This window comes from Ambystoma mexicanum, chromosome 12, assembly GCF_040938575.1.
Source record: "Ambystoma mexicanum isolate Mex_15411 chromosome 12, UKY_AmexF1_1, whole genome shotgun sequence".
Lineage (NCBI taxonomy): Eukaryota > Metazoa > Chordata > Amphibia > Caudata > Ambystomatidae > Ambystoma > Ambystoma mexicanum.
The window spans coordinates 934,954,483-934,980,478 of NC_090936.1; the positions used below are offsets into that span (position 1 = coordinate 934,954,483).

At 43.9% G+C, this 25,996-nt stretch overlaps 1 protein-coding gene across 1 annotated transcript in view; it reads right to left on the reverse strand.

The window, feature by feature from the left end:
• Positions 1-25,996, reverse strand: part of NEDD1 (NEDD1 gamma-tubulin ring complex targeting factor) — a 551,712-nt gene that overhangs the window by 164,726 nt on the left and 360,990 nt on the right. The window contains exon 13 of the mRNA XM_069629423.1: positions 4,962-5,118. Coding sequence (XP_069485524.1) covers positions 4,962-5,118 — 157 coding nt within the window. The remainder of the gene's footprint in view (positions 1-4,961; positions 5,119-25,996) is intronic.

Here is a 25,996-nt window from a genome sequence, read left to right on the forward strand (position 1 = left end):
CTCCATTAGAGGGGCCATTAGTGCTGGGGGTGAGTAGATTGCCATTGTCGCTATGGTTTGGTTCCATAGTGTGCCTTGCACGAACACAAATCTGCCCCCCGGGTCTTGAATTATTTTTGTTACATCTATCGGAGTCCTTTTATGTATCAGAATTAACACTCCTCTCGAGCCCATGGAGAAACCCGCGTGGACTGCTGTTTTATATTTCGTTCTCTTGAAGAATTGGCAGTGCCCGCCAGGTGTGTTTCAGTCAGCATCACTATATCCGGATCGTGTCGGTTTATATATTGTGTTACTAGTCTTCTCTTTATACTGTTTCCCAGACCATTCACATTCCATGTCATGAAGGCGAGTTTTTTCTCCCTATGTGCGTCTGTAGCCATTATTCACTGAGTTTCTTGTTGTATGCAGATGATTGACATTTGTGATCTTCATATATTTCATGTACGGATTGGCCTTGATAGGCCAGGCGTCATTTGAATACCTGTGTGACTCTCGATTCCCCCTCCCCATACTCCTTCCCCAACTGAAGCATCTGTCGCCCATTAAACAGAACATTTAACTTATCTAACTATTTTTCTAGTGCTTAGGTCTCTGTGGCTCAAGAGTACCTCCGTATGCACTTCCTGCTGTGGGGGTTCGTGCCGTGTTGGTCTTCGGGCCACCAGCTTTATTGCCAGGTGCTGCTTGTGTTGGTCAGATTACGTTTCATGCTTGTCATGTGTTTTGCCATTTTACATCTTCTGCTGCAGTTATTCATCACCTCTTTGGGGCATCGCTTCCTGTTCTTGGTAGTCCGGTCTATCCGATGGTTCATTCCGGCGTGGCCTGTTCCTTCTCGTTTGTCTTCTGTGTATTCTTTTCGGTCCAGGTCCATGCCTCTTTGGGATCAGTAAAATGTATTGTGGTGCCATTATGATATATCTTCAATTGTGCAGGGAACAGGAGGCCATATTTTACATTTAGTGTCTGAAGTCGCCTTTTGAGGGGGTCAAAGGATTGTCTCATCTTTTGCACTTCCCTAGTGAAATCTGGAAAGAAGCCGATCCTGGAGCCATTATATGTTATCTCTCTCTTTGTCCTGGCCATCTGCAGCACCGCGTCTCGATCTCTGTAGTTAAGGATCTTCGCTACAACAGTTCTCGGCTGCTTACCAGGGATCGGGTCGCCCGTTGGGACTCGATGTGCCCTTTCTATTGAGAATAATGTCGAGAGGGTCTTGGGCGCAAACAGATCGACAAGCCATTTTTCCAGGAAGAGTTCCATGCTCTCTCCTTCAGTTTTTTCTGGCAGTCCAAGAATGCGGATGTTATTTCTTCTTGACCTGCCCTCTCCCTCCTCCACCCTGCTCTCCAGTATTTTAATTTGTTCTAGCGCTCTGTTCATTTGTTGGCCCATGCCTCTCAGCTCATCTTCCGCAACCGATATGCGGGTTTCGGCCTCTCCAGTGCGGGATGATAGTTTCTGAAGGTCATGCCGTAGCAGGGAAACTTCTGTTGAAATGCCATCCATTTTAACTTCCATGGATGCCCGTGAGTTGGCAATGGCGGTCATCACATCCCTTAGGGAGAGGGTTTCTTCCGGGTTCTGCCTATCTTCCGGGCCATTTGGTTCTGTTGGTAGCGGCAGGGTGGGAGTTGTGAATTGCTCCATAGTGCTCTGGTTGCCCACTTTTTTTGTCGTTAGTTTATCCTTGCCCATTGTGGCAACTGTTTGCCTGTTTATTGTTGTGTGGGATGTAATCTTTAGCGTGCCTTCCCTGTCTTAGGAAGTTGTGCTTACAATGCTGATATTCTATGCAGGAGATTGTTATCTCTGATGGGTGGTGCACTATGTGACTACCTGTATGCTGTGTATTAAGGCCGCGGCACCAGCGGGTGTCTTCAGTTGTTGTGCTGGTTATGGATTCCCAGCTCCCTTCTTCCCCTGTGTTGTGATCACATGTGTAGCTTGGAACTGTCGGTCACACTGAGCGTGGGGCCTACTCCCTTCCCGTTAGGCCAGTTCCTGAGTCTATTTAGCTTCCCTCGTCTCGGTCTTTGGATTCCGCCTCTCTGAGCGCCGTTTGCATTCAATTAGTATATTGGTTGCCTTCTATTTCAGGATTTCTGCTCCCTTTGCCGTTCTGGCAGTCTATTTTGTGTTTAGGTCGCTCTAAATGCAGAATCTCAAATGTAGGGCTATGCCTCCAACGCCCCCTCTCCTTACCGGCGTGGCCTACGGGTTTCTTGCGGGCGCTCAGCGGTTGATCTTCCCAGGCCAGGAGTCAGTGGCGCTATGTCGCGGCTCACCCGCTTTCAGGGCTGTAGCTTCTTGGGTTCTCTCCACTCCTGGTCTCCTGTTCTAGCCGGTCGGGGCCCGTATGTTCAGGAAGGCAGACGGTGGGGGCTGGGTTCCAGATCTCTCTCTCGCCCGGTCTGCGATCTGTCCTCAGTGACCAGCTCGGGGACTCCACTTTCCCCTCACCTCGCCGGTCACCGCCGCTGTGAATTGTTGTGTTACGAGCGCTCGATGACAAATGGAGTGCTCGCGAATGTCTGTTATCGACCAGAGCAGATGGCCCGCGTCCGGTGTACCTCCAGGGGCCGCCTCAATCTTCCGGAGTCTCTCCTCAAGTGCGTCGCGAGGAGCCAGACGTGCCTCGGTTCTCTGGTCGGGCACTGGTGCTTGTTCCAGCCTAGCAATGGCGGAGCGCGAGGCAGAGGATCCACCCCGTCATACGTTGCCCTCTTCTGCAGGAGTAGCGCAAGACGCAGCGGGAAGGACAGCGCCACACCTTTCACGCCACCACAGCGTCCGCATCCCCGCGGCGCCGTCCGTCCCCAGAGGCGACGGATTGGGCGGCAGCCTCTCCTTCTCAGCGCCCGGCGGCCATCTTGGATATGCTTTGGCGCCGGTTCCCTTCTTTAGCGATTTTCTCTGCTTCTAACCGCCGATTCACCTCCAGAGTCGCGCAGGTTATGGCAGTAGCTGTGTTCTTCGATTCAATTCGAGTGTACGCTGGTTTCTTTTCGATTTTCTCCAGGATTTTGCAGGATTTTGCCGGCGGCCCGGGAGCTTGCAGAGATCACCTCTCCATGCTGAGCCCGTTGGCCACGCTCCCCGTTTTCTTCAATGTTGATGTTGCTTCCAGTTTTAATTAGGGTCAAGAGTCCTGCTGAGGGACGACCTGCTGTGCGGGTAATAGCTGGATTTAGAAGAACAGTGTAGCCATCATAGAGGGGTTGGTGGCATACCACATCTCTTGGAGACATTATATCATGGCTACATAGTGCTGAGGTGTCTTCACCGAACAAATGTGTGAATCCTCTCGTGTTCCACAAGCATAGTTTCCATGGCAGTAAGTCGCAGTTTGATGGTTGCTAGTCATATCTCTGCGCTCGCAGCTGAGACGTCCTAGGACTAGTTATGGATTCATTATTTGATCATTCCGGTCTTCGATGATTTAGCACTTTTCTTTGGGCTTTTCTGTCTCGAGTGTCATAGTTTATCATGCCTGTTGAATTTCCATGGTTTGCCGCTTTTAGGCTCTTTGTGGAGGGAGATGTGGTTATGTCAAATCCAAGGGGCAGCAGTGTGGTGCAATGTTCAAAAACTTTGGCAAGGGTTTTCTCTGATTTTAAATAAAGTTTGACCCTATCCCTTCAATCTACTTCAATAAATTGGACGATCCTAATATCCTTGGAGCCAATTGATTGTAGCATGGGAACGGCATGCAAGAGTTTCATGACATTTGTCTTATTTAGGATCAATCCATCTTTATTGAGTCTTTCTATCCTCACTGTTTTGGAGCGGGACACGCCTAAACAAAAACCCAAACTGTTGGCATAGCTGGTTATATTAAATTATTGGTTTGTGCATTTTATTTGGAAGAACTGATTTGTGCATTCAATTGGAGCATGTATTCAGGAAAAGTAATTCATGGCTCTATCCATGTGCACCTTCTGTCATGCATTAATTTGTCTGTTCATTAATTTACAATGATACCGCCATTGTAAAGTCCATACCGTCATGTGCACACACCGCTTTTTTCATTTTTCATCGACAAAAGCAGACGAGGCTACTAGGAACACTGGCCATTTCCATTCCTGACAACTATTTCTTCTAAAAGGTTGGTAGGGTTAGAGTAGTACCAAGTCAGCAGGCTGATGGTTCTTGAAAGCTGAAGGTGCTGGAAGACCGTCAATTGCCACTCTGTATTGGCCTACGAGTGGGATTAGAGCTGGGTGATGCTGTGTTGGCCATTTAGCAGGTAGGACTAAAACGCAAATTAACTAATTAAATCGCCAAAATGAACAAAACACAAAGACGACACAGGGAACAAAGCAGTAGGGAGGAAGTAATTCTCTAGGAAGAAAAGACAATTAAAAGGTTCTGCAGGCAGTACCCACATGCAGTCACACATTTAAAACGTTCCTTTTGTATAGAGTGAGGGGAGCAGAGTTGACGGGAGACTAAGAAGAGGTGGAACAGCCACAGGAGGGATGAAGGTCTTTGCTAGCTTCGACCAAAGAGGAAAAGGAATTAGTACCACCCCTCCGCCCCCATGCTGATTCATCCATTCATAATTAAAGAGTCACTGTCCACAACCACCTCAACCCACTTGGCTTTTTCCATTCGAGCAGCAAACACATAGCAAGCACTAACCGAGGATCAGATGTCTGTTGGTTAATCACTACACATGCCAAACCATGTAGTTCGCCATAGACCTGAACCATGAGCGGTTTGTGTTAAGCCTGAAGATTAATATGCAGGCTGCTTATAGGCATACAATAAACCACAGCAAAAACCAATACTATTGGCTTTGCCAATACTTGTTTATACAGTAGTTGCTGTCTAGTTTTAGCAGTGTATTTTATCTCACATCGTTGAGAATTCCAACATGTAGTCAACGTGTACTTCACCTCTAACAAATTTGTTGTTGCTTGCTGGCCAATGTATGGAGTCATATGCTGCGTTACCTGACATCTTCCACCGTCTCTTGAATCATATTTCTGATGAAATTGATCTGGATTGATGTCAAAGGCGCACCTGTTCTATCACCTTCAATGGCATCAACTATTCTTTCTGATAATGAATTTGCAACTCCAGCAGTGACAGAAGTGGTAGATTTTGAACCTATGGCATACAATATAAGAGAATTAACCTAGTTATAGGAGAACAAGTAAGCATAGTGGTATACAGTATGAATCCAGTGGTAAGGCAAGAATACTTGGACTTCAATGATTTCAATTTGCCTTGGAAAGATTGCAATAAAATGTTCCCTTTAACAAAAATAATTAAGAGTAAAAAGAGCAATAGGAGTATGTTTTCACAACAGACACAGCTAGGACAAATTGCCCATAAACATGAAATTAAAATTAACAGATTTGCCTTAATATGGATATATGCACATGTTCAAGCCCATATTTCTAGCGACAGTAAAATCAGTGTACTGAAATCAAAGATTTTTCACAGGTCTGGTTAAGGAATAGTTTACTTATCTGTAACTCCTGTTCTCTCCATCATTGATAACTAATAGATTCACATGCCTTTTACAATATTCCCCATCTGGCAGGGAATCCGCTGTAACATTAACAGTTTCATATAAAATCAAGAAACTATCTTCACTTTATCCCCGGAGGTCATCTGCAGATTCGTATATCACACATAATAGTGCAAAGATAGTAGGGGGGGCGGTCTCGCATGTGAATCTATGAAAGATACGAATGCTGAAGAACAGGTAAGTAACGTATTCTTTCTCCAGCTTTGGATCTTTCATAGATTCACATGCTGTTAGAATAGCTTATGAAGTCGTATAAGTGCATGGATATTGTAAGGTTGCAGAAGTAGACTCGTAACACAGGTGGTATGCTTGTTGGTATAGATATTTTTTTTTTATTTTTTTTTTTATTGATATAGCTGTAAAATACAGCCTTTCAAAACAGAAGTAGAAAGTACAAACAATCATATATATAAAGCTTAAAAATTTTTTTAAAAAACCTATCATATAAAAATAGAACACAATTAACAGAAATTGCATGTGGTTACATTTGAAGTTGATATCTTTGCATAATAATACAGTTCACTTTCAATCATTCATTCTAATTATAGTGGTTTAGCAACATTTATGTTACTTGAGAGACAATAGGGTCAACTTGATTCAACAAAGTTAAAGAATTAATGAACAAAACACTCGCAATATTCATTTTTGGAGATTGACTATTAAACACAATATTCCAGAAGGTCGCCTCGCTTAACATAAAGTTAGCCTCAAACAGATGTTTAAACAATTTGCATCTCTGTTGTGCTAGGGCAGGACATTCGGAGAATAGATGTCTTAATGTTTCTGTAACCCTGGGCACAAGACAAAATCTGCACTTGGCATTGGATGAAATTTTCCACTTGAACCGCACTTCATTCGTTTGACATATGTTCAACCTCAATCTCATATAAGTATATCTCGCTTTGGAGTCAGGAAATTTAGTTAAATAATTTTCAATCACATGGAGTTTCTTAATTGCAAAGGATTGTTGTTCGAATACTCTGGTTTCCACGCATTCATCTCTGGTTTTTATCCAATCATACAACCTATGCTTTGTTTTCGCCCTCTCAGGATTATTCATGAGTAAGTCATTATCTATTCCAGACTTCTCCATTATCACTTTTACCCAATGTCTCCATCTCAGAATCGGAGAGTTAATCGATTCCAACATATGTCTACCTATTGTATATAGTATTCCATTTTCACTAACTGCCATTAGATATTTGCGATATAGTTGTAGAACTTTCCATGTATAAACTGCATATAAGGATACAAGACCCATTTCGTGCCGTATAAGGCACATGGATGTAGACATTGGAAGCCCACAAACCTTTTTCCAGTAGCGACCCTCAATTCTCACCCATATATTTTCACTAATAGTTCCTCTAGTTTCTGCTCCATAGGTTACAATTGGAGTAACTTTTTGTTTGTAAAATGTAATAGCAGGGAGTAAAGAGAATTTGCCAAATTTGGCTTGGATTATCTTGGTCTGGGCTATTCCAGTATTCACCTTAATATTGATTTCATCATAGTAAGGTTTATCTTGTGGTTCATTACTAATTGTCAAACCTAGGTACTTGTATTCAGAGACAATGCTTATGTCTACATTCTGTAATTGCCATCGGTCCAAAGAAGTAGTTTTTTTCCTTTTCCTTTTCCTTTTTTGATCAATTATCATTATTTTGCACTTTTCTTGATTTATTTTCAGTAAGTTTACATCAGCGTAATCACTTAAACAAGATAATAGGGCTTGCAATCCCTTTGGAGTCTTAGACAATAATACTAGATCATCAGCATAGAATAGCCAAGGGATTGCCTGGCCTCCCAGACGTGGAGCATCTGATAATATTTTCAAGAAGTCATATTGTACTGCCGACATAAAAAAATTGAACAAGGTGCTTGCCAGAATGCATCCTTGCTTTAAACCCCGAAAAGTTTCTATGGGGTCTGACAAGGTGCCATCTAAAGCCAGTCTAATTTGGACTGTGGTTTTAGAGTGTAGTTCATTAATCCAGAATATAATATAGTTTGGACATTTTGCATCTTGCAGTTTGTTAAGTAGCAATTGTCTACATATAGAATCAAAAGCCGCCTGAAAATCAATGAAGGCCAGGTAAACTGCCTGTCCTTTCAGATGTTCCTGTTTCTTGATGACCTCTAATATGTGAAGATTTATCGCTGTTCCCATTCCTGGCATAAAGCCAGTTTGATTGGGGTCTCTAATTCTCACATCACTTAGCCATTTATTAATATCTCTGAGTAGCAATCGTGCAAATATTTTGCTCGGTATATCTAAAAGAGATATGGGCCGGTAGTTCTTTGGATTTTTGTTGTCACCCTTCTTATGGATGGGTATTGTGATGGATTTTCTCCACGAGTCGGGAATAGAGGACATTAGCACTGTTTGTCTGAAAATAATAGTTAGAATTTGAGCCCATGCTGTGGGATTCTTTTTTATCATAAAGTTGGAGAGTCCATCAGGCCCCGGAGCACGAGATGTAGACAACCTCGAGATATACATTAGAATGTCATCAATATCAAAGCTAAGATTATCAGTTTGACTAGGTGTATCAATATGCTGCTGTCTTGTTGTTAAGGTACCCGCATATATAGTTTTGTAAAATTTAGACCAGACCTCTTGTGGAATAGGATTCATCTGATCCACTATTTGAATCCTCGTCTGCGTTTGTTTTAAAAGTGACCATATTTTGGCAGAGTTCTTCTCTTGGCAACTACGTAACATAGCCTCCGCATCTCGTTGGTACATTGTGGCCTTCCTAGCTTTTAACCAATTCTTATACTTGGTTTTCAATGATTTCAGTTGACTTAAATAATCTGGAAGACTTTTCTTCATAATTTCCCTTCTCTTAGCTCTATATCGGGTTTTATACATAGCTACCTCTTGATCGAATATATGCAGGGATTTCGGCTTCGCGTTATGATTTTTTCTTTTCAACTTGAATATCTGCATATGTTCTACATAGGAAAGACGGGTATTGGAATCATAGTCTATGTCATCATTCTGAGGGCAATTCAAGGTTTCCTCCAGAAGTTGTAAGGACACTGGGGTCCAATGGAATCTATTCTGTGCCGTATTAGTTGTTAAATTACGGGCCGAGGATGAGTCATATTTCTTGTCGTCAACTAACCAGGACCATTTCATAGATTGGATATCATGATCACTTATTTTTTGATTTATAATCCGATATTCGGATACATACTTAAACAAATCTCTATCCACATAGGTGTAATCAATTGTAGCTACTTGGACACCTCTGTGCCAGGTGTTATTAGAGGGCATATCACCGTTCTTCGCTCCATTTAGCATTAAAAACTGTCGATCAGACATGTATGCATTCCACCTTTTGGCTATTGTCGTCAGAGGTTTCCCCATTTTATTCAAGCAAGTTAAATTCAAGTCGCCCGTTATGATTACATTACTACACATTTGATCAAGTAGTGTTATTTTTAATGCTTCATCCATAGCCGCAAAAAAGCTAGAATCGCTTATCGCAGAATGGTTCCAATAGATGTTTAGTAAACCAATATCGGATGTCTTAAATTTTAGCCTTACCAATTGTAAAAAGCTGTTCGGTGAAAACCAAGGCTCAATTTTCATATTGGGTGAGGATTTTATGGCAACCATTAAACCTGCCATGGGTCTACCTCTGACTGGCACACTAGCAGGAGTCAATATTATTACATGATTGTCCCACACTGGAGCAACAGAGAGCCATATTTCCTGAAAAGCCAATATATCATATTTTAGCAATAGATTGTCTTTGGAATAAGTTAAATGCTTGAAACCTCTTGTATTCCAAGAGGCCATGGATAACGTTTTTAAGTTTTGGCTTAGCTAATTACCATTCATTCTCATCTCTCTCTCAGCAAATATTTGTTCATTTCCACTTGACACAGCTATCCGTGGAATGCCACTTTGGCCTTTCTGATACACATTTACCTTGGGTACAAACTGATTTCTGTGATTAGGGAATTGTTGTTGGTCCCACAATACTGGATTTAACAATATAAAGCCCAATTCATATATATGATCTCTCGCTTCCCATACTGCGTTTTTAACAAAACATGACTTCATCCATATTTTAATCATAGATAAATCATTACTATGCGGAAATTCAATTTGATCTATGTCGCTCGAACATATTCCTTCCAAAGCCTGTACTTCAGCAAATATGTTCATCACAGATTGTCTGTTCAAGTCGAAAGATTGATAGGGCTCGGGCCGGCACTGCATCATTAGACAATTTATGTTCGAGTCTCTCATAGATGTTCGATAGCCCACTTTAGATGTATAGTTAACTTTTGACTGCAGGGGATTGTTAGATTGTCTCCCAAAATTATTCATGGGTGTGTGTGTACTTACTCCACAGTTATTACTCATGGGGGTGTCTTTCATATTCACTTGAGCACTAATTCTTTTTAAGGATTGCTCTATTTCTGTTTTCCATTCTAACATTTGTAAATCTTTATCCTGTCCTTGTTTATTACTCTCATGACTATCACCCATCTTGCCAGAACATACAACTTCATCTTTTCTTGGCTGTGACACAGACTTGTACGAACTGCTCGGGCTATCATCTAGTGAATTCATTGATGAACTTGTCGTTGTTTTGATTGCACCGCTAGTCACCTTATTGGTTAGTTCTTTCACTATTTTACCATTGTCAATTTCCTTTTGTTGTTCGGATAACTGAATCAGACTATTCAGAGGTTCATAGTCTGCGGGGATACGTGATGTAATTAGTCCTTGACTCGCTTTTTGAGATAACACTTTTTTGTACTTATTAGCGATAGCTGTACGTGCTACCGCAGCAGCTGATTTAGGTAGGGTTAAGGAACGAATGAACTGCTTGGTTCCTGTGATTTTAGGGTTAAAGACATTGTTTTTTCCGTGATAATTTTAGCAGTCACATTTGGATTTCTTTTTTTAGAATCAAAGATGTTGTAGGTCGGGGTATTATCATTTTCAGAGACCCCAGCCCCAATCTGAACAATGTTATTTTCCTCTTGTAACGGAAGCTCATTCGTGCCCACTTCCAGATTTTTTATTTTGTCTTTTTTCTTTTTCGCGCACACCTGTCCTCTTTTACACTCCTCGTGTGTATCATTAAGGAGTTCTATTGGGATGCTTTCCTGATCTTCGACAATTATAACTTTGGTGGGGGGCTTTTCCTTCAGTACTTCGCTCATACCTTCACCTTTTTTCTTTTTGGCTTCCAATTGTGCTATATTTAGTTGTCCCTGTGTGCAATCAATTAACAAAATTTCCTTTTGTTTCGAAATTATTTCTTCCGTACTCGAATCTGTATTGCTTAGCTTGCAGTTAGAACCCCTATTTTGACCCTCTCTACAGACACAACTAGACTCATTGACAGTATTTTTTTGAAGCAATTTCGTTATCAGAGCATATTGGTCACTTAATTTAGAGTCCAGTGTATCATACAGGCGTGTGAGCGAAAAAAGAGCAGCATTCATAGTCTGTAGTGAGGTTTCTAAACCTATTACAAAATTTCCCGGCATCGGTTGTGTTTTTTCAATTGGGACAGAATGGTTACGCCGTGGAGTTGGTTGTGCAAATGAGGACGACACAGATGAGATATTGTGTGTGGGTGAAAACATCATGGGTGAGTGATATAGATCTTGTTTATCTATACTATCGTCTAGATTTTGTTTCGAATCATTTAGCATTTTTAACTCAGAAGAAGTGTGTCTACTTCTTTTAGGAGTGACTTCTATTCTCTCCTCATTCACATTCGCTCTACTACTTTTATCTACGGAGACATACTGTTCTTTTTTCTCACTGCTCAGGACATTATTTATTGTTATGTCAGTGCTCGGTAAACTTTTAGAGATTGCAGTTGGTACTTCCACAACCGCTTTATCTTGAAGATCAATTACTTCACATATTCCCGCAGCAACTAGGGAATCCGGGAGAGATAATTGCATGCTCTGGCTAGATTCCATCATATCTACACCAATTGAATTTCGATCGCCAATAGCTGTAATTTGCCTTTGAGTGTGAACAATCGCAGTGTTACTTTCATCTTTACCCCCAAGGGCACAAAATTTTCTAATATCAGGTAGTGCCGAACAAGTTCTTATACTTGAGGCCGATCTACTTGCACGCACTAGGTTGATTGTTCTAGAAGACAGTTTGGGCGTGGATATAGCCCCACGCGCGCATGCATTAATAGCTTCTTTCGGCGGCATCCCGGTTCGCAATGTCATGACCATTTCAAAATGCAATGATTTTAAGAAAATCCCTTCGTTGTCACACTTACTATCAAAAAAAAATACAATCTTGTTTCTGGCCCACCTTTACGTTGTATTTTAAATTCAAATATATGACTACTTAAGTGTGGAGACGCCGTAAGGTTCACTCAAGAATAAGAAATATAGTGTGTTCATAGATGCATAAACAGTTAATCAGTGTAGCATTTATAATTTTTTTTACGCACAATAAAAAGAAAAAGAAAGAAAAAAAAGAAAATAAAAACCAGTATGTTAGCCCCCAGCCCTCAGCCAGCAGACAGCCGACAGCACTTCTCAATGCACTTCCTCCAAATGCGCGCGCGCCAAATGCGCGCGGCCTGTTGTTTAAAAGGATTATGGGAGAAGGGGGCGGAGCTTACGCTCGTGACTCTGTAATTAAGTAAAATAAAAGAGATGTCTTAAGTATTTTGGCACAATAATTAGTGTCCTTAGTATATTATACAAGTGTCTCTTTTCCTCGGTAACCAGAGTATCTTTACCAATTCAAACTTTGTAAATCCGTGTTCACAGCAAATCGGGCATTCGAACTCCTCAGCAGCCGACAGCACTTCTCAATGCACTTCCTCCAAATGCGCGCGCGCCAAATGCGCGCGGCCTGTTTAAAAGGATTATGGGAGAAGGGGGCGGAGCTTACGCTCGTGACTCAATTCAAACTTTGTAAATCCGTGTTCACAGCAAATCGGGCATTCGAACTCCTCAGCAGCCGACAGCACTTCTCAATGCACTTCCTCCAAATCCTCAGATATTTATTGAACTGAAAATAAGGGGAAAAAAAACACCTGTCCCGAAGACTAAGAGGAGTTTCCTTGCCTCAACCAAAACTGAGGGTAAGGTCAGAATGTCCATCAAAATTATACGGTCCACTGTCATGCGCCCTAAACCTATTACTGTCCCCAACACTTCAACAGAAAACCTATAACTAAAATACATCCTGCTTAGAACAGGACGACTCCTTCGGGAATGCTTTAGGAAGTTCAAAGTTCCCAAAACAATACTGGGAAGGCATCTCCCTTCTTCAAGCGTTCCTCAGGTTCTCTTTATCAATAGTCTCTATCACAGTTCTGTCTTCTGCTAAAGGATATAACTCCCTTCCTCTAGTCTTCTCGCGATTTGTGCAAAAGGGCAGTCTTTCTTTCCCCCTTGGGCTTTCTGTGACTGTTGCCAAAGGTTGTCGTCCTCTGGAATTCTCGTGCTTTATGCCAAAGGTTCTCTTCCCGTGCACTTCTCGTGTCGTTCTGTAGGAACCAGACCACTTGTTCAACTCTGTACCTGGTTTACTAACCTGCCAAGGCTCTTTTTCAGTCTCTTTGGGATACTCTTTCACCCCCCCCACAATTCTAAACTTGTGTCTCTCTTCGGTTCCACTGAGACGAGGAAGATGGCTCTGCACTTCCTCCCAACCACAGCCTTTGAGGTATCCCTGTGCCTTCCCAGTCCCCCTCCAAGTACATTTGTACTTGGTCTGTGAGGGTTCCTGTCCTCAGCAACACCATACTGCTTCTGCAGCTTCCCCTGGGCTCTCGCGGTCTTAGTTCAGGGTGCGAGAGTTGTACCATGCTGGGATCTCTCCAAGCGCCAGGTCTTGCCTGTACCAAGTGGGCAGCTTTGCTTCTGCCGCCGGATCCCACAACCAGGTAAATTGTGGTGCTTCTTCACCTTGCTGTTCTCTGCTTCTCTGTTCTAGGCGGTCATGTCTGCAGCAGGACCTCTCCTCTGTGTTCCGCTCCCCAGCGGGAAGCTGCTCTGGGGCAGGACAGACTCGGAGGGGAGTCGCTTGTCAGTTTGTATGTCCTGACTGCTTTCTAGCTTCCAATAGCTAGCATGCAGGTATCAGTTCCACGTAGGGCTCTGCAGCGCCCTGCTCTTCTTCATGACAGTACTTTTGAAGTTATCTGTAATCACTCGTCCCTCACTGTTCCTCGTCCTAGTGTTATCTGTCTGATAAACACAATTACTATGTATAAGGAAATTAATGGAAGCAAGAGGAGAAAGGATGGGGTTATTTGAATCCTACATAGAGGGCTGGATGACTCATTTTATTCAAATCAGTCACTATGCAGAAAGCAACATAAAAGTCCCAGCATACTCTCCTGCTCGGAACTTGTACACTTGTTCACCGACAGTCACAAGTTCAAATATTACAGTTTTCTCTGATCCTCTTGGCTTTGTCAATAATGCCACTCTTAAAATGCTGCAATTCTTTTGTCCTCTTGGGCCTAACAAAAGCTTGCTTAAACTCACACTTTCATTTAATGCACCGTAGGGTTTTGCTCAGCTCCAGGTTAGCCGTTTTTTCATCTCTTTTACAGTTCAGCATTCACAAAACATTTCACTCTGTTTTCTTAGCAGTTTCGTGTCGTTGTGATAATCAAAGTATTCAGTAATTTGACAGAGTTCAAAATCGACTGGCATTCAGATCGCCCATACGGTCTTTCACTCGCGAGCGACCCGACCTGCAGCAACCTTGCAGTCTACACCTCAGCATCCAGGCGTTACTCAGGCTTCTCCGACTCACCGGGTGCGCTGTCTCCAGGTGCTCTTCTCCGCGACGGCAGGCTTGCTGTGGCTGACGCTTCTCCTGGCTCGGCATGTCTTCGCCAGGATCTCTGCCGACTCGGCTATATGGGGAGAGAGTCTCCAACACTGGGGAGGTATGCAGACAAGCCCTGCTACCAGAGACCTCTCGAATGTTCCTGCCACGATCAGCTTCTGCTGCAAATACTCTGCATATTGTAGGCATTTCAGGAACGCGTCTCTCAGGGTTCACCACCTGCTTCTCCAGCAAGTGTTCCACTGACGATTTTATTGGTCTTACCTGAGTGGGCCATCTATGCCGTTCCCTAGGCTTCAGGTGTAGGCAATGTTCATTCATTACGTAACGGTCATGGTACTCGGCATCCGACTTCATTGGGCCAAAACCAGAGTGTTATGTGTGTGTAAAAGTCAATAAAGAGGATGTGTGGCTCTTGTTTGTCTTTACCTCGTCCCAGTACCTGACTGGTGTTTACTGGGAGTGTGTTGTGGAGAATGTTCATTTTTGTGCCAATTCCCTTTAACCTTAGAGACCCCCAGCTCTTTTGCTGGACTCTGTGCATTTAAATTTTTACTCCTGAGTGAGTGAGACTTTCTCACTCATGTGTTTTCCTGTCTATGATTTACTGTGTTTCTTAATGTTTTATGGAGTCTGGTAAACTCCAAAAGGCATCTGCTTTTTGCATTGTGGCACACAGCACCTTTTGTGTAGTGGCACTGAGAAGTGCCTCGGATTACTCTTAATGTTGAACTACGTTTTCTTGGGTGAACTACTGTTCAAGAATAGTAAGATGACCCCCTTCTTACTTAGCTTAACTTCATGGGTTCAGCACACACCACCATATGTGGAGTGCTGGGGGGTTACATAAAACTCCTTTAACCCATTTAACATTTTGTTATGCCGGTCAAGTGGCACAGCGAGTAGAGCGCCCGCTTTGACACCCGTGCAGAGCCTGTTAACGCAGGTTCGAATCCCGGCGGGGCCAAACTCAGCCTTTCATCCTTCCGAGGTCGATAAATGAGCACCACACACCGTGGGTAATAATAAGCAGCGCTCAGATACCTGAGGGTTTGTAGCGCTATATAAAAGCCTAATTATTATTATTATTATTATTATTATTAACTCACTTGACTGGCTGGTGGCAGTGGTTTCTTTTTTACTACCTGGTGACATGCATCTGCCAGTTGATTCCTCAGCTGCAGTACAGCACGCAAGGGTGACCATTTTGCCAAAATGTACACCAAAACCCACCCCACCACTCCGTCTTCTTTTTTCGCCATTTCTTGTCAGTTTCTTCTGGGCTTTTACTCCGTTTGAATCGTTCACTCTGGTTTGAGTCCTTCGGGTGTTTTGCCTTTGGGGGGCTCCAGTGTGTCCGGGAAGGCAGTAAGCGAGGGAGGGTTCCGAAACTTCCCTGTCCTTTGTCTCTAGGTGTGCCCGCGTGAAACCAGTTCCAATTGACCGGCTGGCTGTACTGGTGGACAGCCACCCTGCTGTGTGATTGACAGCCTAGGGCTGTGAATGAATGGGGACTTGCCTAAAAAAAGCAAGGTTTTTGGGAGGCAGAGTCAACCACTGGAGGACAACATCCAAAGAAGACTTGAAGAGATGCCATAAGCACCCTCCTGGACCGTGAAGTGCCCGGTGAAGCCCTGCAGCTGTGCTGAACCAGTTTTCGAATCGACTGGGAAGACCCGTACGTGATTACTTCCTCCCTTAGGCTGGTGGGACCAACTAGCCTCAAGACAAAAACTTTTGCCGCAACCGCTGACTTGTTGCGACTTTCCAAGGTTGCAGAATCCCAATAACTGGGGTACCTAGACCATCTGTGAGTGCATTGTCTTCCGAAGTGCGAATCCGGCCAAACCTTTGTGGGCATCCAGAGGACCCTACACAAGCAAGAAATCTGCATCCAGAGTTCACTCACCAGGACCAAGGGATCAAGGAACTTCTAACCAGAGCTGTTCATTCTTTGGCGCTGAGAAAAAAGGTGCTAAAACCACAAAGAGCTGCTGAACCAAAAGACATTTTTTGTTGCTGTGGGTCCTTCTCTCTCCAGTGCTGCTGCAGGAGCCCAGCAGAAGTCCTCCCTTTCATCACCACAACCAAGGACCAGGAACAAGGGTCTGCTGCACTGCAACCAGAAGGCATCCAACTGGAACAACTTAATTCAAGGATACTGTGGGACGTGGGGTACATTATCCTTTTGCCATTTGGGGTGCTTCCTACCTTTGGGAGTGCTATTTAACCCTACTTGGAGTGGACCTCAACTCCCTTGCACTGGCCTTTCAGGTTTGCCCATTGACTTTGGCTTTCCTGGCTCCCTTCTGAACCTATTGGCTGTGGCAGTGCTTGTTCCTTTAAAGGTTTCAATTGTTGAACAAGCTTAATGCTGGAATAAAAGTCTGCCTACATCCCCTTGGGAAAGAATACCAGTGTCCTGATCTAACCCTAACCTTTCCCGCCCTTAACTCAATACTGCAAAGGTGATACAAAATAAGTGGTATACTGACCTCAAATGACATCATCCTTGGTGCTGGAAAATGTGTGAAGCATGAAAACTTACTGAAATTGAATCCTAATTTAGGATTAATGTTACTCCTACTTACTGCTTTTTAAAAGAAAGCTTTAAATATCTGTGTAAAAAATACATATTTATTATATAACTTTAAGTGTTTAATTGGATACCTGTATTTACAGCTCTACAGCTTACATTACCCCTCTTAACATAAGCCTGGCTGCTCAGTCACACTACCAACTTGTGTAGTACAGTACAGGCCTATATTAAAATGTGGGTTACCTAATACCAAGAGATAAATCTTGTGTAGTCCCACACCAGTTGGACTGCACTAATTCTTACCCAACACCGTTGGGATTAGTGTAGCGTGGATACAGTGAAAATTGGTTGTACTTGTGCCCAAATAAACCATCCACAACGCTAGCTCTGCCAAAAAGAAATGTAAACTTGTAACAAAAGGAATACCAGAAAATTATAATTTTAATGAACAATCCCTTACTGCACCTACTGTTCAATGGAACAGTTGAAAAATGTATGTAGGACAAGGGGGCTGAGTTTTAAGGGAAGACAAAATTAGTTGATTACTAAATTGTTAAATCAGCAAAATCCTGGGAGTAGGCCCATAACCCCTACTCCAAAATTGATATGGAAGAAATTGATGAAACTGATAGTTTAGAGCTTAGCTCCAACCTGCCAAATGGGTCAGAAGGCGAGGAGGATCCTCAAGGAATGAGTAACTTCACTCTTCAGCCTGCACCTATAATTCAACAGACTCCTATCACGACCACGTGGGTCACAATATAAGCCCAGAAATATCTCACTTGAAAGAATGAGAATGGAACTTGAATTCAAGAAACTTGCAGTAGTCTGAGGAGAAAGACAAGGAAAGAAGGCTCAGAGAGAGGGAAATGCAGCAGGAGTATGATATGAAAAAGAAAGGAGTGTTGGAGATCAGGCGATAGTTAGCTGGAGAGGAAGGATCAGCAGAGGGCTTCTTTAGAAGGGGGTGCACAACACAGTTCTTAAGGGGAAGTTCCAGTGGCAAAGGAGTGATTGCAGAAATGGGTCAAAGCTGGAGCAAGGGTGTTGACATGGTCCTTGATTGTTTGAATTAGCACGGAGAACCTGCTTTGACAAGACTTTCATAAATCGGACTTGTCTAGAAACATAGTCAGGGGTAAACAGGGGAAAGGAGGAGAGATGGCCTCAGGCGGGCCAGGAGTGGTAGAGGAGGAGGAGGTTGAAGAAGAGGAGTTAGAGGAAGAAAGGGTAGACAGGATGTCCTAGCGTTTATTAGTGAAATGAGAGGCCAAGGCTGTGCAGAGGGCTTGGGAGGGAACAGGAGAGGTGGAGACTGCAGCAGCATTGGCCAGCTCCTTGCAGATTTTGAAATGTTCGGCCAAGTTGTTAGATGCCGCAGAGATGCAGGCTTGGATGTAGGCTCTCTTCATAGAGGACAGAGTCTGTAACTGACTTTGGAGCAGGCGGCAGGCTAGTTTGTCAGGGGGTGCATCCAATGACCTCCACTTTCTCTCTGCCGCCCTACACTTGCGTTTAAGGGCGGCGAGGTCAGTATTGTACCAAGAGTTGCACTTGGATTTGGGCTTCAAGCGGAACCTCATGAGATAGAGAAGTGAAGGTTAGAGAGGACTGTGTCAGGGTGCGAGTCAGCCAAAGGTGCACGAGGAGAGAAAGCAGCAGCGAAAGCCTCAACTGACACATGCTTCATGGGTCGTATGATTGAGAAGGTAGGTGGCAGTGCTGGAGTCGGCTTGACCAGCGAGGAAGAGAGAAGTGGGAAGAAAGGAGAAAGTGATCACTCTAAGAGGAGTGGTGAGAGGGTTAGAGAAGGGGAGGTCTGAGGAGATCAGAACATCCAGGGTGTGCCCTGCAGAGTGAGTCTGGCCAGAGGGAGAAATTCGCAGAGGTTCCCAAAGAGTCCTGAAGAAGGGCTCGTAGCATCCAGGTGGATGTTCAAGTCTCTGAGGTGGAGCAGTTGAGAGGCAAGGAGCGAGGAGGAGAGGTCAGTCCACTCAGAGGAAGAGGGTGACCTGTAGTTAGTGGCCACAGTGAGAGAGAGGCCAGGAGATAGAGAGCCTGCAGACCAGGCATTCGAACGCGGAGGCGTGCTGCATTGGAATGATAGATGCAGGAATCCACTCTGGGAAAATCAAGGCTATACCCCACCAACGGGACGGTTAGTTCTGGGTTCGAAGAGCATCTCTTAGCCATCGGGAAGGAGAGTGTCGAAACTTGTGACAGAGCTAGCCGTGAACCAAGTCTCGGTGAGACCGAGTACATCCAAATCAAGCTCTTCCAGGAGACAGCAGATGTCAGAAGAGTGTTTGACAGCTGAATAAGAGTTGAGTGGTGATGTGGAGCAGGTTGCCACGTTTGAAGGACTTCATGGGGAGGGGTACATGCCAGAGGTAGACCCTGCGGAAGTGTAGGCGATGCCAGAGGAAGGAAGAAAGAGAAGGAAGGTTAGTCAGAGAAGGAGAGGAGGGTCAGAGGGGTGGCAGAGGAGGCGGCAAAAGGGTGGCCAGAGAAGCAGGAGTGGATTAAATCCTCCTTTGCCTTAGTCTGGGGGGGCAGAGTGTTGGGGACATTTTTCATTTCTGTGCAATTCCCTTTAACCTTAGAGACCCCCCCCCCGCTCTTTTACTGGACTAAGGGCTTTTTAATTATTACTCCGGAGTGGGACTTTTTTCTCTGCTTTTTGCATTGTTACACACAGCATCTTAAGTCCCTTGGACTGCTCTTAATGTTTAACTACATTTTCTTGGGTGAACTACTGTTTCCAAGAATAGTAAGATGACTCCCGTCTTACTTATACTTTATGGGTCCAGCACACATTACCCTATGTGGAGTGCCAGGGGGTTACATAGTAATTCCTTTAACCCATTCCTCATGTAACATTTTGTTACACTAACTCACTTGAATGGCAAGTGGCAGTGGTTTCTTTTTTACTACCTGGTGACCTGTATTTGCCGATTGATACCTCAGCTGCGGTACAGCACCCAAGGGTGACCATTTTCCCAGTATTTTCACCATTTCTTGTCAGTTTCTTCTGGGCTTTTACTGTTTGAATTAGGTTCGAGTCCTTTGTGTGTTTTGCCTTTGGTGGGCTTCAGCCCTGAAACCCACCCAGGCCCCAGTGTGTCTGGAAACGCAGTAAGTGAAGGAGGGTGCCGAAACATCCCTGTCCTTTGTCTCTAGGTGTGCCCGAGTGAAACCAGTTCCAATTGGCCGGCTGGCTGTCCTGGAGGATGCCTGCTATGTGATTGACAGCACCCTGCTATGTGATTGACAGCCTAGGGGTGTGAATGAATGGGAACTTGCATTAAAAAGCGAGGTTTTTAGGACTAGAGGTAGAGTCAACCACTGGAGGACAACATCCGAAGAAGACCTGAATTGACGCCAGCAGCAGCCTGCTGGACCGCTAAGTGTCAGGGAAGCCCTGCAGCTGTGCGGACTCAGTTTCCGAATCGACTGGGAAGACCTGTAAGGGATGCCTTCCTCCCTTAGGCTGGTGGGCCCAACTAGCCTCAAGACAAACTATTTTGGCGCAACCTCCGACTTACTGTGACTTTCCAAGGCTGCAGAATCCCAATACCCGGGGTACCTCGACCATCTGTGAGTGCATTGTCTTCCGAAGTGCGAATTCAGACAAAACGTTGTGGGTATCCAGAGGACCCTACAGAAGCAGGAAATCTGCATCCAGCGTCTCCTCACCAGAGTCCAGGACCGAGGGATCAAGGAACCTCTAACTAGAGCTGTTCGTCCTTTTTTGGCGCTGAGAAAATGGCACCAAAACAAACCACAAAGACGCTGAATCGAAGGAAAATCTTTTGCTGCCGAGTCCCTCTCTAGAGTTCTGCTGCAGGAGCCTGCCAGACATCCTCCCTTTCATCGCCACGACCAAGGACCAGGAACACGGGTCTGCTGCACTGCAACCAGAAGGCATCCAGTTGGAACAAGTTCAATTCAAAGGTACTGTGGGGCTTGGCGAACATTATCCTTTTGCCATTTGGGGTGCTTACCTTACTACCTTTGGAAGTGCTATTTAACCCTACTCTGAGTGGACCTCTACCCTCTACTCCCTTGCACTGGCCTTTCAGCTTGTGCTGCTTCAAGGCGACTCCCATTGAGTTGCTGTGATTTCTTTTGAACACTGACTTTTTAAGAAAATTTTTCTAAGAAGAAGAGCATCCGAACTTTGACTTTGCCCATTGACTTTGGCTGTCCTGGCTCCCTAAAGGCACCTTTCTGAACCTATTGGTTTTGGCAGTGCTTGTTATTTTACAGATTTTAATTGTTGAACATTCTTAATGCTGGGATAAAGGACTGCCTACATCCCTTTGGGAGAATACCTTTTTTATAGAATACCCGTCTGTCCTGATCCAACCATAACCTTTCCCTCCTTAATAACTAAATACTGCAAAGGTGATACAAAATAAGTGGTATACGGACCTCAAATAATGTCACACTTGGTGCTGGAAAATGTGTAACATGAATAATTACGCACTTGCTTTATTTTTCACTTTTTATTCGAGTCCTAACTTGGGATTGATGTTACTGCTTTTTAAAGTATGCTCTAAATATCTGTGTATAAATATAAACATATTTATTATATAACTTTAAGTGTGTAAGCGTTTACGTGTATACCAGTATTTACTGATTTCATTGTACAGCTCTACAGCTCACATTACCCTTCGTAAGATAAGCCTGGCTGCTCAGTCACACTACCAACCTGTGTAGTACAGGCCTATATTAAAAAGTGTGTTATCTAATACCAAGAGATAAGTCCTGTGTAGTCCCACAACAGTGGGATTGCACTAATTCTTACCCAACAATGATCTACTGGAAAGATAGGGAAGGAACTGGTAATAACCTGCAAACCCCTGGGGGATATTGGAGTCGTTCTAAAAGGGAAGTGGGGGATACTGTGTCTCACGCAAGGGTGCCTCATCCTCACTCCCCAATTCTCCTCCACCCAGGTGATCCTCCCTCGCACATCCAACAGTTGGGTCAGGATCTGATAGACAGATCAGATCAGAGCCTTTCCCTGGCCACCCTGGAGGAGGATATATTGGGGAAAGAAGCAAGGACGCTGTCAAATTCCTTACAACCTCCACTGCCCGTTAGTTATATCCTCCTCCAATTTCGCCACCCACTTCTCCCGGGTTTTTATCAACGACTGTCGGGGTCCCATCTAGAATCCCTTTGTACAGGGCATCTAGTATCCTCCAGCAGCCATAGGAGTTAGACACCAGGGCGACCAGTACATTCTTGGGGGGGCCGAATCAGGTAGCATTCCCACCTTTTTCACACAGCAGCCCTCAACCTATAGAACCGAGTACCCTTGCCTCCCTCCCATCAAGTATGGGGCATCAGAAATCATTCTTCTGGGAAAAAATACCCTATTGCTTGATACTCCAAACAAGGCCAATGCGACCTAGTCATCCCAGTAAGGTGCAAACTGCACATGGGCAGCCAACCAATACACCTCCAGGTGCAGGTTAGCAAACCCTTCTTTATTTAAGGGTGTGTCATAGCCTCCTATTTTTTCCTAGCAGCTCCAGAATGCCACAAAAATCTAGACATGCCACTTTGTAAATCTCTAAAGTACTGTTTCCCCGGCCATATTGGCACATTTGCAAACAAGCACAACAGCTTTAGCACCAAGACGATTTTTAGCAGAGCTAGTCAGCCTGTCAGTGACAACGGCGTCTTCGACCAATGGTCCATTTGCGTATGCGCATACCCACTGTGAGTTGTGAAACTATCACCAATCAGTGTGTCTCTGTCCTGCAGATTATGACTCCAAATATTTGAACTTGTCCGGTGCCCATTGTAGAGGGAACACCCTAGTGGTCGTGTTGTGCCGTCAGTCAAGAGGAATGCCTCATATTTGCCTTAGTTCTGTAAATCCAGAATAATGGCCAGTGTGAGTAATATCCTCCATAACAGGGTCTAGGTTAGTATGAGGATCCCTAATACACAATAACACATTATCTGCCAACAGCGAGATGATTTCCGGTTGTCCCTTTATTCGAATCCCCAGCATCCTGTGACTGCGTCGGATGAAATCTGTCGTAGGCTCAATCGCCAGGGCAAAAAGAATGATCGACAGTGCCCTTAGCAAGCTTAAATGGTTTTGACTGTACTGCATTAATCCACACATTGGTAGTCAGGTTTGAATATAACAATGCAATATAACTAATAAGTTTCTCACCCAAATTACATTTGCGCAATACAGCAAATAAAGACCAGGATACCATGTTGAACGCTTTGTGTGCCCAGGGCTACCGCCGCGGCATTAGCGCCTGGAGAGATTCGGGAAATATTAAAAAGTTGTCCAAGGTTTAAGGACGTGGATCTTCCCGGAATGAAACCAGCCTTATGATCTATTAGCAAGGGCATTAAAGGAAGCAGCCAGTTGGCGATTAATTTAGAATACACTTTAGTGTCGACATTCATAAGAGATAATGGCTTATAAGAGCCACATGTGTCAACGGGTTTACCATGCTTTAACAGAACTATAATGGTAGCTTCCTGAAGCGTCTCCGGCGCTGCACCACCTGCACGGATTCCTCCCACACTTTCAACAGGTAGGGGTAAAGGAGAGCACTGTATTCAATACAAAATTCAGCAGTCAGCCCATCCGGCCCAGGGGATTTATATCTTGGCAGGTCACTGATCACCTGTAAGATTTGCTCTACCATAAAGGGGGTGTTTATCTGCCCCTTGGCACCTTTGGAGTGAAATGAGCCCTGGATGTCAAAAGTTTGCCAAAGCTTTGGAGCGTTGAAATAACAGTCTCAGAAACCACAGTCCACAGAACCCTAAATGGGATTTCAGCATTGTGAGCTACAGTTGCAGTGAAGCAGATAGTATTGTGGCAGACGCATTTAAGGAAATGTGTAAATCCGTTTTTCACTTTAAATTAAAGACATGCTCATGAAAATGTGTACAAGATTTGTTATACATGACCATGGGTTCTGTCCACCGTGAGCCCATCAGAGAGGAAACAATTTACAGAATCTACAAGGAGATGTTGAATTGCAGCAGAATAAAGGCTTTTTCACGGCTGAAACTTCATAAAGTGACATTTCAATTGTGCCTTTAAAATGACATTCTCAGCATCCAGGTGTACAACTAAAGTCTCTAAAAATATAATTATGTTGCCCTTCTGTAACAACTGTGCGCAGGGAACTACTTTGCAAGTGTGCTACATGTTAAAATTGTGTGCATTTCAAGAGTTTATTTGAAAGTAAAATTGAGTAAAACAGGCCACAATGGCTAGGTGGGAACAGGCCTAATCTTGATTTTGTTTCTCTGCTTGTGAAACTAGATTTCAAGGCCCAGGTTGCCATGGGGATGTAGGCCTATCTCACTGCAGACCAGAACCCATTTTGTTAAAAATGGCAACTAATGCTGGTAAAGATCACCTTCGCGGTATGGGGAGAAGAGAACAAGTTCTGTTTTCCAGTTTAAGACCCTGGGCCCTACAAATAGCCATAAAAAGTGTCTTAACTAGCAATTTGCTCGAGGCCCTGAGCAAATCTAAACACAGGACCTCCTCTTCACGTCACAGCCAGACACAGACACATGGCCAGGGGGAGGGTCAAGTAAATGAAGGGCTTTATTTCCCATTGTGTAAAATGGGAGAAATTGGTTTTGTCGCATACAATCAGTAATATTGGTTGCATCCTATTCAGGTTAGTTTCAGAAAAGGTCTCAGCCAGGCGCTTCTGGTCACCAAAAAACGATTTTGGTGGGACCTGCACAACTCAAGTTATTGAGGAAAATGTCATGGGGCGCTCTGTGGATTTGAGACTGATACAAATTTGAGAAAATATTTAAAACATGATGCATATTCTGCCCGAGTGCCATATTTTTCACTGATATCATCCTGGAGTAAATGGAGAAAACCCATACCTCTTTACAGGAATGACACAAACTCCTAAGTACGGCCTTTTAATCCACTGAAAAATAGTGTCCAAAAACGCTTTCATATGTGTTGAAATAAGAAGAGGAAGGGCATTTGCTGCACATTGAGATATCTATGTCCCCAAGCCAGTCCGAGCCCTTCTGTCCAAGTGAGATGATGGATAGGTCTCCTCTGGTTTCCAAAAACACTCCCACATTTGCTGGACCCATCAGGTCACAGATGGGAGTAAACTTTTGAACAGTGCCCAATCCATCCTGGGAGAACTATGACTCACTAGTGATGTCACTTGCCTTATAAATAAGTCACTCGCCTCAAATCAGGGCTCTTCCCACTATATCCTGAGGTGAGCAGCTGCCAAAATCTGGCTCCATCCAAGCAGAGAGAGAGGCCTACATCTTGCAGAGGAGTCAGGAGGTCTAGGAGCTGCTTTGGGATTCCTTGGAGGACAGAAGTAATCCTTGACTTATCCCATGTCCCAGCAGTGATGCTCTGACGCTCCCCGATGTTCCATCCAGCCCTCTCCACCAAGTATAGATAAACCCAGGAAATAGATTGTATAAGCCCCTTACTCTTTCAGCACTGCCCTAGAGCTTACCCATTGAAACACCCCATTGAAAAAACCCTAATTGTCTGTGTATTTGAGTAATTTTTCTATTGAAGAATCCTGCGTTTGCCTGTGCATTTCAGTATTTTCCCCTTGAAGAATAGTCTGTTTGCCTGTGTAGATCCTTAGCATATTTTTATAAGTAAATCAATTAATTTTCCCCATTTATTTCACGGGATTGGGATGGTGGGAATTCGAAACTCACCATCTCTTCACAGTGCATTGCGAATTGTTATAGTCATAAAAGTATTGCCCCAAAGATTCAATCCCATTGCGAGCTGAAAATCTAATGTTTACCTGTGTTTAAATTGTGCCCTGCTAAACAAATTTCCATTTGCAATTGTATTTTCCATGGCTCGGTCATTCTATCCCAAATCCAATTTTTTCTATTGTGAGCTGCCCCATTGCCCAGAGCTGATCGGTCATTCCTGACCAAAAAACGATTTCCCTATTGTGAGCTATCCAATTTCCTAGAGCTTGCCTGTCATTTTAAGCATCAGTAAAAACAAAATTCCCATTTGCATTTTTCTTTTTCGTTGTCCACGTGTTGAATCTCCTAAAAAACG